The following is a 13,031-nucleotide window of genomic DNA, read 5'->3' as shown; positions in this document are numbered from 1 at the left end:
AAATTTGGAAGCTGTTATTACTATGATTTGTTGTGGTGGGGGTTGCTAAAAGAAACTAAGTGAGATAACTAAGTGAGCTTGAATTAAGACAGTGGCTGTGAGCATAGAAAGGGGAGAGAGGAGAGATAGGCAGAAGAAAGGTCTCCTCCCTAAGATCCAGAGCTCAACGCTACCTAGACTTCATAGGATCATAGATTCAGAATTGAAAGGGGTTTCTTAGAAGACAGAAAGTGAAGTGACTTTGCATTCAGATACATTTTATGTATTTTTTGAGCCATTTGAGATTAAGTGGCATGCAAGTGCTAAGTACCTGAGTCTAGATTCCAACTTCCAGAACTGATGCTTTTTCCACTGAGTCATTTAGCTTCCATGTAGAAATTTAAATAGCAGAGCCTGAATTTGAACCCCAGGTTTCCCACTCCAAACCTGACACACTCTTCTTGACACCATGCTGTCCCCTAAAGTTAGGGGACTAACTTTATTAAATTATTCACTGTGTATTTATTTGAGCTGAAGACAAAACAAAGATCCCTCCTTAAGAAAAGGATCAGTGAGTCCTACTCATTTCCTGCTGGTATGTCACACCCACAGTCTGTCATGTTCTTTTGGCCTCAATTCTCAAACCAATTCTGGTAGAACAAGGCTGTTTCCTGGGGTAATTACCAAAGGTGATAGGAACTCAAGATTGTGAGTCCAGCTTAGTTGATCCTCTCCTTCACTAATGTTAGCCCTGGGACTGGGATGGCATTAGCTGGTTTGAAGATGGTTTGTGTTTTGTAAATGAAATTTGTCATGAAAGACATTTGAAGTGGGAGTGGGATCTGTAAACATATCCAGGTGCAAAGTAGAGGGGAGAGAGGGAGAGAGGGAGAGAAGGAAAGAGGGAGAGAGGGAAAAAGGGAGGGAGGGAAGGAGGGAGAGAGAAGGGGAGGGAAAGGGAGGGGAAGAAGGGAGGAGAAAAGGGAGGAAAGGAAGGAAGAAAGGAGGGAATGAGTGAAGAAAAAAGAAAAGGAAGAAATAGAAAGGAAGGAAAGAAGAGTGAAAGAAGGAAGGAAGGGAAGAAAAGAAGGAAGGAAAGGAGGAAAACAGGGAAGAAAAAAGAAAAAAAAGAAGGAAGAAACCAAAAAATTTGGATATATTTTGTACTGCTTCAGAACAATTTTTAAGACAAAATAAAATCCCCAAACCTCCAAGAAGATGATTTCTCCACCTCTATCTCTGGAAACTGTAGAATGTGAGTGGTCTCTGGGTTTTTGCTTCCCTGGATCCTACCCAGCCCTGACCATTTGATGTAGTCACAGGAGGATTTCTGTGGCATTGCTCCCTGATGCATGGATTCTTGCCTTATGGCTACACGCCAATGTAAAGCCTTAATAACCTGGTCAGCATTTTTATGGGTTTTTGTGACCATAAAATGTCCCACAAAATTTAATTTGTGGCTGCAAGTCAGCAACAGTGTTCTAATAAATGTGAATTTAGTAGAACAACAAGAGTCAGTGAAATCTAACCCCATGCACCAGACCTCATAAAAAACTAAATACTATGATGCTCTCTCTCTTTCAAGCCCACTCTTCACCCCTTCCATAGAGTGGATGGGACCTTAGATATCATCAAGTGCAATCCCCTCATTTTATAGATGAGGTGATTTAAGGTGCCAAGAAATTAGATGTTTTGCCCAAGGTCAACAAAACATGAGTGGTTTTAGAATTCTGGTTTCCTGATTCCCTATTTCAGTATTTGTTTCATTTACTCACTTCATTCATTCATCCCCCCAATCAGAGTTGGTTAATGCTCTACACTTAAGGATACAAAGACATAAATCAGAAAGTTTTTGTTTTAAAGGATTTTATATTCTATTATGGAAAATAATTTTAACACAGATATGTACATTTAAAATATGTATAAAGTAAAGTAACTGGTAAAGAGGGAGAGCTAGCAATTGGGGGGAGGCAGGGATACCTTTGTTTTAAAAACTTTTTATTTTATAATGCTTTTGTTGTTATTGTTCAGTCATTTTTTTGTTGCAAATAACTACTGATGAACCCATTTGGGGTCTTCTTGGCAAAAATAATGAAAAGTTTGCTATTTCCTTCTTCAGCTCATTTTATAGATGAGGAAACTGAGGCAAAGTTAAGTGACTTATCCAGGGTCACACAGCTAGAAGGTGTCAGAGACCAGTTTTGAATTTGGGAAAATGATGAATCTTCCTCACTCCAGCCCTAGCAGTCTACTTGCTCACCATATCACCTAACTGTTTACATCTTGCATATTATATACATACATAGTGGATTCTATATATAGAGAAATAAAGAGGAGAAGAAAGGAAAGAAGATGGGGAAGAAGAAAGGAAGTGCAGAAAGGAAATTGGGAGGAAAGGAAAGGATAGTAAGGGAGTGAAAATGAAAGAAGACAGAAAAGGAGAAGAAAAGAAGGGAGGGAAAAAGAGGTAGGGAGGAAAGAGGATGGGGGAGAAGGGATGAGAAAAGGAGGGGAGTGAAGAAGATGAGAGAGGGGAGAAGAGGAGGAAGAGAAGAAAGGAGAGAAGTGACTAGAACCTCCCTTTTTTTTTACTTATGACCCCAAAACTAAGGAGATTAGAAGATTTTTTCATTAAGAATAGAGTAGTTGGTGGAAGTCTAAACAACTTTCCCAGCCCAAGATGGGTTAAACTTAATAAGAATACATTGTTCCCCTCCTTTTTATAAAGATATGGACACTATCATAAAGCAAACTCACAAAATCTTAGCCAGTCTTTATTTTTGCCAGCTTCTCTCTGAGCACTAAGTGCCATTTAGTGTGCTAACATTTCTCTATAATCTCTATCCAGATTTGAAATCTTGCAGATTTCACTGAAATCTGTTAAATTACAAAAGCTATGGCCATAATATACTGGCAATCATTTCATTTCAAGATGGCAAACGAATAATCAAAGCTATGATGTAGCCTATTGTTTTTTCACATTTTATCACATTTGTCCCAATTAGTCAACTTCTAAAGATGAAATTAAAAACCAAACAGTCAAGAAATAGGTACAATTGGAACAAACCTGCCTCACTTCATTTGTTCAGTTATCAGCTGAGTTGTATTGTTTTTTTTGCAAATGGACACCTGCTTGTTTACAAGGCTCTCCACAAACAGAGAAGACTTTATCCTTTTTCTTTGAAATGGGCTCCTTCACAGAGAGCTTGGGGGATGATAGGTCTGCTGGCAATTTGTTGAAAACTAGGGTACCTGCTGACTAAGTGGCACAGTGGATAGAGCACTGAACTGGGAATCAGAAAGACTCATCATCCTGAGTTTAAATCTGGCCTTAAACACTTCCTAATGGCTTGACCCTACACGAACCTTCTCTGATATTCCTAGTCAAAAATGATTTCTCGCTTTTCTGGTCATTTTGTTTCTATTTATTATATGTACCCAGTACTCTGATTTATAAGGATTAAGACTGAGTCATTGATGGACCCCGTACATCTATCAGTGCAGGTCAACAATTTGTCATCATCTTTATCATCATCTCAGTTCTTTAGTCCACTGTGAGGTTCAGTGACTTGTCCAGAGTCCCACGCCCAATATAACTAAGACTTAGGACTTGACTCATCTCATTCTGGCTCTGAGACTGGCTTTTTGTCTTATATCCTACATTCATTCTTCCCACATACTCTTCCATGCAGAAGCACTAACCTTCTTGGGGTTCCTGCAAAAAAAAAAATTCAACAAAAAACATTCAAAACAGACAAAAACACAAAAAAACCACTTCCTTTCTTTATTCCATGCTCTTTCTCTTGTGATCCTTCATGCTTGGAATATTCTTCCCTCACTTATGTCTCCCCTGATTTTCTTCAGATGGCAGCTAAAATTCCAACTTCTTCAGGAAGTCTTTTCCAATTCCTTTTAATGCTAATGCCTTCCCTTGGTTGATTATTTTTGGGTGAATGAGAAGGATTTGTCCCAACATTATGCAGGCGGCTGAAGTAGGTTCTGTGGAGATCTTAGAGTTGGGTTGGGCATCAAAGTGGCTGAGGTTAACCATTGCATCCTGGACCATTGCACCAGTGGTCTGGACTTTTGTCCTGCCACTGGGCTTTTTTGCCTAGAAGAGAGAGAGAGACTGAAAATTTGTGCAGTTGTCCCTCATTTAAATCCAATTCATATGCAAGTCAGGAAGCCACCCCATGATGTCACTGATCCTCTTTGATAACAAAGGAGGAACAAGTTTCCTATTTATCTTCTCCATAGCTTGTTAGTACAGTTTGCTTTATTTTGTCTCATTAGATTGTGCACTGCTCAGAAACAGGGACTGTCTTTTTCCTTTCTTTGTGTCCCTAGTGCTTAGCACAGTGTCTGGTGTTTGCTCACTGACTATACCACTTTGATTTGGATTATAGTTATTCGTATATGTGTCTCATTCCTCCTGCTAGAGTGTAAGATATTTAAAGGCAGGGCCAATGTTTTATCCTCTACAGTGGTCTGCATACTACTTTGACTACAGAGGGGGTTAAATCAATGCTAAAGAGATTCAAGATCCACCCAGTGAAAGAACTCAGAGAAATGAGTGTGAACCATTACATAGAATTCCCAATCCCTCTGTTTTTGTCCTCCTGTATTTTTTATTTCTTTCACAGGTTAATTGTACACTATTTCAAAGTCCGATTCTTTTTTGTACAGCAAAATAACTGTTTGAACATGTATACATATATTCTATTTAACTTATATTTAAACATATTTAACATGTATTGGTCAACCTGCCATCTGGGGGAGGGGGGGAGGGGAAGGAGGGGAAAAAATTAGAACAAAAGTTTTTGCAATTGTCAATGCTGAAAAATTACCTGTGCATATATCTTGTAAATAAAAAGCTATAATAAAAAAAAAAAAACTAGAAAAAAAAGAGATTCAAGAACATGCATATCTTCTTAGGATCCTAAGATTTAGAAAGAGGGTCAGCTAATCCATCCCTCCCATTTTACAGATGACAAAACTAAGAGGAGTAAAATGATTTGTTTGCAAAAATAGTCAGACTTTTCTACAAGTGACAGAGCTGGGATTTAAGTCTCAATCCTTTGTTTCTAAATTCTTTACCCTTTCCATTTCATCATGCTTTCTTCCTCCTTTGGGAGACCTTATAAATGTGAATTAAATTGAACAGAAATGAATTAGATTTTAGTGGGTTGCCTTATGGAACAAGGAGTGATATGCCAGCCATTTCCATTGCAATGAAGAAAAACATTTTTTTAAAAGGGAAGGAAATGGAAACAAAAACTCCTAAAAGACCACAGCCCAGAGGAGTACCATCAACAATGCTGATCATTTAAGATGGGATCAAATTAAAAACAGAGAGGCTAATGCAGCTATCTTCATTCAGGCCAGATTCCTGTCAGCTGTCAGAATGAGCCTCCAGGCTACACAGTTACAGCAAGACTTACGCACAAAGGGCCCAGTCTGAAATTTATTCTCAATTTCTTCATCTGTTAGTGAGGGGGTTGTCTGAGATAATGTCCAAGGCCCCTTCCAACATTCCAAGGGCCTTGTAAGGCCTTATGGACACAGCTTAAACTCACTAACTCAAAGATGTAGATGCTCAGCCCCTTCCTCTCTTGCTTACTCCTGGTCTGATGGACCTAGGGAAAGGAGGTTCCAGGAGACTTGCATATATAGACACACATATATCATATATTATATACATGCTAAAGTATGCATATACACATGTATTATATAATATATACAAAAATACATGTGTATGTATACCCATATATACACTTAAGCAACACATTTATATATATATATACATATATATATATATTTAATATGGACTATAGATCTTTGCATATATACACAGGGATACACGGCCTCTCTGACATCAGGGCTGGAGGATCTAGTCCCATTCCCTTAAGGATAAAAGTCACTCACCAAACTGTGCTCATGGTTCCTCTAAGATCCCACAAAACTGATACCTTAAAATGGAAAAGCCAAATGGTAGGATCATAGATTTAGAACTGGAAAGGACCTGACTAGCCAACACCCTCAATCTGCAGATGCAGAAGCTGAGGCCCAGGAATGTTAAATAATCTGCCCAACATCATGCACCATATTTACCACATCATGGGTGCTATATAAATGCTTATTCCCTACTAACTTCTATTTAGCCTTATTTTACCTGATAATAATTGTAGCATTTTTGGGGGGAAAGTCTTTTTGCGTTTTGGGGTTTTTATTTTTTATGATTAAAAGAATAAGCATGAACATTTTCACATACAAAGAATAAAAGAGTATTGTATATGAAACCATAAATCTACATTTTTTAAAGTGTACAATAAGTTTAATGTGGGATTATCAGTATTGTCTTTTTTTTGTCTCTTTTCTTTTGAACCTCCTGTTCTCTTCTGTTTATTTCTTAAATGTTTTGCTCATGTTTGCTCATGATTCTATAAGAGGTTCCAGTTCCCTCTGTCTATCAAAGCAGATGACCCCCAGCTTCTAAGACCTGTGGGCCATATGGTAGTCAGGCTGTAGCTGAAGAGACCATTTTCTGAGAACAATTTTGTATGTAGCTTCAATTTCCTGAGCCAGACAAAATTGAGGACCTAGTGATGGAGCAGCAGTACACGTGTTTCCTAATATTCTTCTTACATGAGTCAGTCTTTCTGTGGGGTCTCTACATTATGCTAAACCCTGCAGTTACATAACTTGATTTATGTTCCTAGAGATTTCAAACTTGACTACTATATGAGAGTTTTAAACATTATTTCTGTTCCATTAGATATTTCTCAATTACATGTGAAAAATTAAAATAATCATTTTTTTTTAATTTTGAGTTCCAAATCTTCTCCCTCCCTTCCACCTCTTCGCAGTCCTTGAGAAAGCAAGCAATTTGATTTTGACTATTCGTGTGAGGTCAAACAAAACATTTTTCCATATTAGCTATGTTGCAAAAGAAAACAAAAAAAAACAATAAAAATAAGGGTTTTTAAAGTATGCTTCAATCTGCATTCAGAGCTTATTGGTTCTCTCTCTGGAGGAAAATAGCATTTTTCATCATGTGCCCTTTGGAATTGTCATTGTTATGATCAAAGAGCTTTTCATGGTTGATCATCATTATAACACTGATGTTACTATGTACAGTATTCTCCTGATTCTGCTCACTTTACTTGGCAGCAGTTCATAGAAATCTTTTCAGATTTTTCTGAAAGCATCCTGCTCATCATTTCTTATAGAATAGCATTTCATCACAATCATATACCACTTCTTATTTAGCTGGAATCCAATCAATGGACATCTCTTCAATTTACCAGCACAAAAATATGCTTTCAATATGTTTGTACAAATAGGTCCTTCTTTATTTTTAAAAATCTCTTTGGAATACATACCATAGTGATATTGCTAAGCCAAAGGGTATGCACATTTTTATGGCTGTTTGGACATAGTTCTAAATTATTGTCCAACATAGTTTGACGAGCCACAACTCTATCAACAGTGCTTTAGTGTCCTAATTTTTCCATATTCCCTCTAATATTTGTCATTTTTCATTCTGTTATGTCAGCCAATCTGATAGGTATGAGGTGGTATCTCAGAGTTTTAAAATTTGTAATCAATAGTGATTTAGAATATTTTTTTCATGTGACTATTGATAGTTTTGATTTATTCTTCTGAAAACTGCCTATTTGTGTCCTTTGTCCATTTATCAACTGGACAATTACTTTTATTTTTTTACAAATTTGACTCAGTTCCTATAAATTTGACTCCATTTGCTATATACTTAAAATGAGGCGTTGGTCAGAAGAACTTGTATAAAGTAATTTTAAAAAATTATTATTTTTCATTTGCTAAGTATTTATTTTGTCTCCTCCCATCCCAATACCCTTTCTCCCCAAAGAAAAATAAAATCATTGAAACAAATATGCATAGTCAAGCAAAATAAAATCCATATTGACTTTGCCTGAAAATTTAACATGATTTATTAATAGTATAAATATTGTCTTTCTTTTGACCAAAGGAAGGACAACTAACAGTTTTTAGAGTCTCTCTTCTTCGAGGAATAATAGTTTGCTAATATATTTATTGACCCTAGGGATGACCCCTTCTGAGGAGAAACTGGGTGATGCTACCAACATTGAGGATAATTTGGTGATGATGATAATGATGATTTGATGTGTTCTCATTGCAGCAAACATCAGTGAATTCCAGGACATCTGCCATAAGAATAAGCCGGATCTTGTTCCAAATAAGTGTCAGAATGCTTTACGGGATTTCAAGAAGGAGACCAGTAGCATGTGGGGCATGATGGTAGTGGCTCAATTATTGGCTGGCATTGGGACCGTGCCCATTCAACCTTTTGGCATTTCCTATGTGGATGATTTTGCGGAACCAAATAACTCACCTTTATACATTTGTAAGTAACATCCGTGAAGAGAATAAGAGGGATCTCGGAATTTGAAGATGTTTGAATTTTGTCCTGCTAAGCTTTTAAATGCCTTCACAGTTTGTCTTTTGATAAGACATTTGCTAGATTTGCTGCCTCGCCTGACATTTAGCCACCTGATAATGAGAGATCTTGGATAATTTGCCCAAAGGAACACTCCTTTGCCTATAGTAGGTTAGTAAAAGCTCAGGTAAACTACTTTAGCCTCAGTTACCCCACCTAAAAAATGAGTATGTTGTGCTCAATTATATCTCTATAGTCTATTCTAGCTCTGAGGGTCTGTGAACCCTGTCATCTGTGCTTACTTAGAGATAGGAAAGTAAACCTAAGGACCTCCTGAGAGGTTCCCTTCAGGATCATGAGTAAGAAAACTCACAGATGAGACTCCTCAGTGGCAGGATCATGGTGCTATTTTGTCCTATTTGAGTCCAGCTTTCTGGAAATCCATGTCTTTTTCTTGCAAGTTCCATTACAGTCCTAAAGACCTTGATGTAAGAGAGACAGACATAGAGGATAGAGCTGACCTTCAAGTCAGTAAGATCTGGATTCAAGTTTTACCAATGAACAAACTGAATGCATGATCCTAAACTAGTCATTTAAACTCTTGGTGCTTCAACCACATCCTAAAACTGTAAGTTGGCTTGAACTCAGCAGGAGAGTTTCTACCAGTTTCCTGTACCAATGAAATAGATCTACCAAAAATAACCCCAAAAGGACCCTTATATGACCAGATAGCTGCTATCTAGCTGATACCAAATGACTATCCTTAATCTTTTCCCCCTTCCTTCTTTTTCTTTTCCCCTCGTTCTCTCCCCATTCTGATCCTTTGCCCCAGGAGCTCACCTAATTCTCCACTGTTGAGGAGGGCAGATGCTAACCAGATTACTGTCATCACCATAATACAGACACATGAATTTATTCTATTGCCACCAGGGATGTGCCCACAGGGATCCTTGTGGTTTCTATTTCCCATCCACAAACTCCCTGCCTGGCCTTTTAAAAATGTCACAATGACTGTTCTTCCTGGCATTGGCTCCTCTTATTACATCAGAATGATTACATTTATATAATGAGAATTAGACTTGGGGATCAGCACCATGCTGGCAGCCAATCCCAGGGCGAGTTAGACCTTGTCTCTATTTTGCTCTCTGAGAAACCATGGTGCCCATCCAAAGGAAGGAACAGAGAAGAATAAACAGCTTTAGGGAAAACTTTCCCAACTGTTCCTTTTTATTATTTCCCCCCTTATTATTTGAAGAACAACAGATTGTGGGAGTCCAGACCTAACAACTTAATGTTTTCAGTGTCTAGAGCTAAATTGTCCTTTTCTTTATTCCTCACAACATTCTGTTTCTTACCTTCATACCTTTGAACCAACTTTTCCACATAACTAAAGAGCACTCTCTCCCTACCTCTGCCCTCATGGATTCTTTCTCATCCTTTGAGATTCAAGATACAAGATGCTATCTTATACATGAAGCCTTTCTGATCTCCAATTACCAGTCCTCTCCCTCCAAAACTACCTTGTTTTTAACTACTTTGTGTGTATGTGTGTAAATAAGCAAATATATTAATTTAGTAACTTTGTATTTATTCTACATATATGTGTATGTATCTCTGTACATACACACATACATGAGACAGACACACACACATACACATATATGGGGGGAGAGAGTCAATCAGAGTTAAATGACTTACGTCAGACAGCGAGGAAGTGTCAAGTGTCTGAGACTGACTCCAGGGCCATGCTCTATTCAATGTTACACCTAGCTACACATCATATATATTTTATGTCATTGTTTTGCCTATCAGAATGTAACCATCTTGTAAGTAGTGATTGTTTCTTTGTACTTGCATCTTCTATGTTTCAGACAGTCTCTGGCACAGAGTAGGTACTTAATAATACCTGTTGGTTGATTGATTAATTGATTTGAAATAGATAATAATAGATAATAATCTGTTTCAAACCCATCCAGTGTTTATTAAAAACTTACTTTATACAAAGTATTTTGTGACATGTTTAACCTATATCAAATTGTTTGCTGTCTTGGGAAAATTGAAGGGGGAGAGAGGGAGAAAAATTTGGAACACAACATTTTATAAAGATGAACATTGAAAACTATCTTTGCATGTATTTGGAAAAATAAAATATGCTGTTGAACCCATGTTCCATGTTGAAGCCTGGTCCCTAAGACTAGATATATCTAACCACACAACAGCAGCAGTCCTTCATTTGGAAGAGGGATGGAGTAGTGGACAGAGCACCAAATTTTGGAGTTGGGAGAACTATAAATTTCACCCGTGACAAGTTCTTAGACCAGTCATGTGGGTCAAGTCATTCAATTCAACAAGTATTCATTAAGTACTATGTGTCAAACCACTGTGCTAAGTGCTGGGGACAAAGAATGGCCAAAGACAGTCTCTGTCCTGTAAGTCCTGTAAGTTAAAAGTAGATGGCCTCCAAACAATTATTTATAAATACAATATATACAGGAGAAGCTGAAACTTGAAAGAAGCCAAGAGGAAGAAAAAAGGAGAAAAAATTCCAGGCATGGAGACAACCAGCAAAAATGCCTGGAGATAGGAGATGGAGAGTCATGTTCAAGTTGCAGCAAGTAAACCAATGTCCCTAAATCTTAGAAACCTGAAGGGATGTAAGGCATAAGGAGACTTGAAACATAGAAAGAGATGCAGTTATGATGATCTTTAAGAACCAAATAGAAGATTTAATATTTGACACTGGTAATAGACTAGAGCTTATTAAATAGGGTTTTAACTTCTTAGTGTCTCAGTTTCCGCATCTTTAAAATAAGAAACTACCTCAAATTTTTATAAGAAAGTCATATGTAAAATTTAAATCATTACATAAAAAATAATGGATTTTTCTCACTCTGTCTAAAAATTAATATTGTTGTTCAGTTGTTTTTCTAGTTCTGGCCAACTCTCATAACTCTATTTGGGATTTTCTCACAAAGATATTGGAGTGTTTTTCTAACAAGATTAAGTGATTTATCCAGTCACATAGTTAGTAAGCATCTGAGGTCAGATTTAAACTCAGGAAGATGAATCTTTCCTGACTCCAGGCCCAGCACTGTTCTATATATTATACAGTAAACCTTTTAAACCCACAACTTCCTCACTTGACTGGCTTTAGGTGTGGGTCTCCCTTCAAGGAAGGAAAATGGACCACATGGCCTCTCATGGTCTTATTTTCTCTTGGGATTCAATGGCAGAGGCATTATAGGTGACCAGAAGGATAGTGAAAAATATACCATAGATTTGAATGTGGACAATATATCTGCCTGTGTGATATAGAAGCTAATAAGCAGTGATCCACAAAAGTACCACACTTTCCCTGGCAACTTTTCCCTGGGCGATTAGTAACTTGGGTGGCCAAGTCTCCATAGCCAAAGAAAAATGAAGGGATAAATGAAGGACTGAAAAAAAAATTCTTGTACAAAGAAAAATTTTGTTTCTTGCAAATTTAAATCTTTAAAACAAAAGCAAATGTTTTTCACCTAATTGATTTCAATTAGAGGTTAGGTTTGTTCTGCTTGGTTCTAGATGTCATAAATTTTAGAAAGGCAAATTTTAGCTCAACACAGGGACAAGCTTCCTTAACAATTAGTGCTATCATTATATAGATTCATGGGTAGTAATTCCTGCCCCTCCACCAGAAGCTGAATGATACCTTGGGAATGTTGTTGAGAAAGGCATGCTTCAGGTAAGGGGCTAACTTTGATGGGGCCCCTTCTAATACTAAGAGCCCATTATTATAATTGTTGATTAATTGCTTCCCTTTAGATGGAAGGGTTAAATTCTCATCCTGCTCTGCATCTCAGCAGATTGGATCCTTTTGTGAAACTGCTGATTTAACACATTTCTCTCATCTCCAGCAATTTTATTTGCCATTGCTGTGTTTGGGCCAGCTTTTGGATACCTGCTGGGGTCGGTGATGCTACAGATCTTTGTTGACTATGGAAGGATTGAAACAGGTGAGTATACAGAACACCAATCAACTGTAAAAGATTTCACTACACATTCACCATGATCATACTTCCAAATTCCAAACAATATGAGCTATGATAATATTACTAGTAAAGCTTTTAAAGATTTCAAATAACTATAGGCAAATAAATCATCTTATTTGATCCTTATAGCAATTCTTGGAGGAAGATGCTATTATCACCTCCATTTTATAGATGAGGTTATTGAGTCTGGGAAAGGTTAAGTGGCCCAGGGTTACACAGCTAGTGATTATCTGAAGTAGTATACCAACTCAGGTCTTACTGTTTCCAGTTCTTAAGGTTGAGGTGTGATGCTTAAACCTTTTTCTTTCTTGCTGATTCCAAAACCAGCCCTCCAGCCATAACCCTGAGCTGCCTCTTCATTTAGATACTATGGTGATTATGGAAGTAATTCCCATCCCAAACCTCCCATGCTTCCTTCCTCCTTAAAGTAGCACACATTAAATACTTCACATCCGTGTGAAGTGAGGTTTTCTTTGAATCTCAAAATGGGTAAAATAAAATTTACATCACCTATCTCACAAGGCTGCTGGAAGACTCACATAAGAGTTAACATTTATGTAGTATTTTAAGTTTTACAAGGGGCA

The 13,031-nt window shown here is 37.4% G+C and overlaps 1 protein-coding gene across 1 annotated transcript in view; it reads left to right on the top strand.

Moving 5' to 3' along the window:
- Window positions 1-13,031, top strand: part of SLCO2A1 (solute carrier organic anion transporter family member 2A1) — a 139,487-nt gene that overhangs the window by 89,124 nt on the left and 37,332 nt on the right. Inside the window, exons 4-5 of the mRNA XM_074301576.1 lie at window positions 8,159-8,383; window positions 12,313-12,411. Of these exons, the coding sequence (XP_074157677.1) occupies window positions 8,159-8,383; window positions 12,313-12,411 (324 nt within the window). The remainder of the gene's footprint in view (window positions 1-8,158; window positions 8,384-12,312; window positions 12,412-13,031) is intronic.

This window comes from Sminthopsis crassicaudata, chromosome 3 (genome assembly GCF_048593235.1).
Source record: "Sminthopsis crassicaudata isolate SCR6 chromosome 3, ASM4859323v1, whole genome shotgun sequence".
NCBI lineage: Eukaryota > Metazoa > Chordata > Mammalia > Dasyuromorphia > Dasyuridae > Sminthopsis > Sminthopsis crassicaudata.
This window is presented reverse-complemented; position numbering and strand designations above follow the sequence as displayed.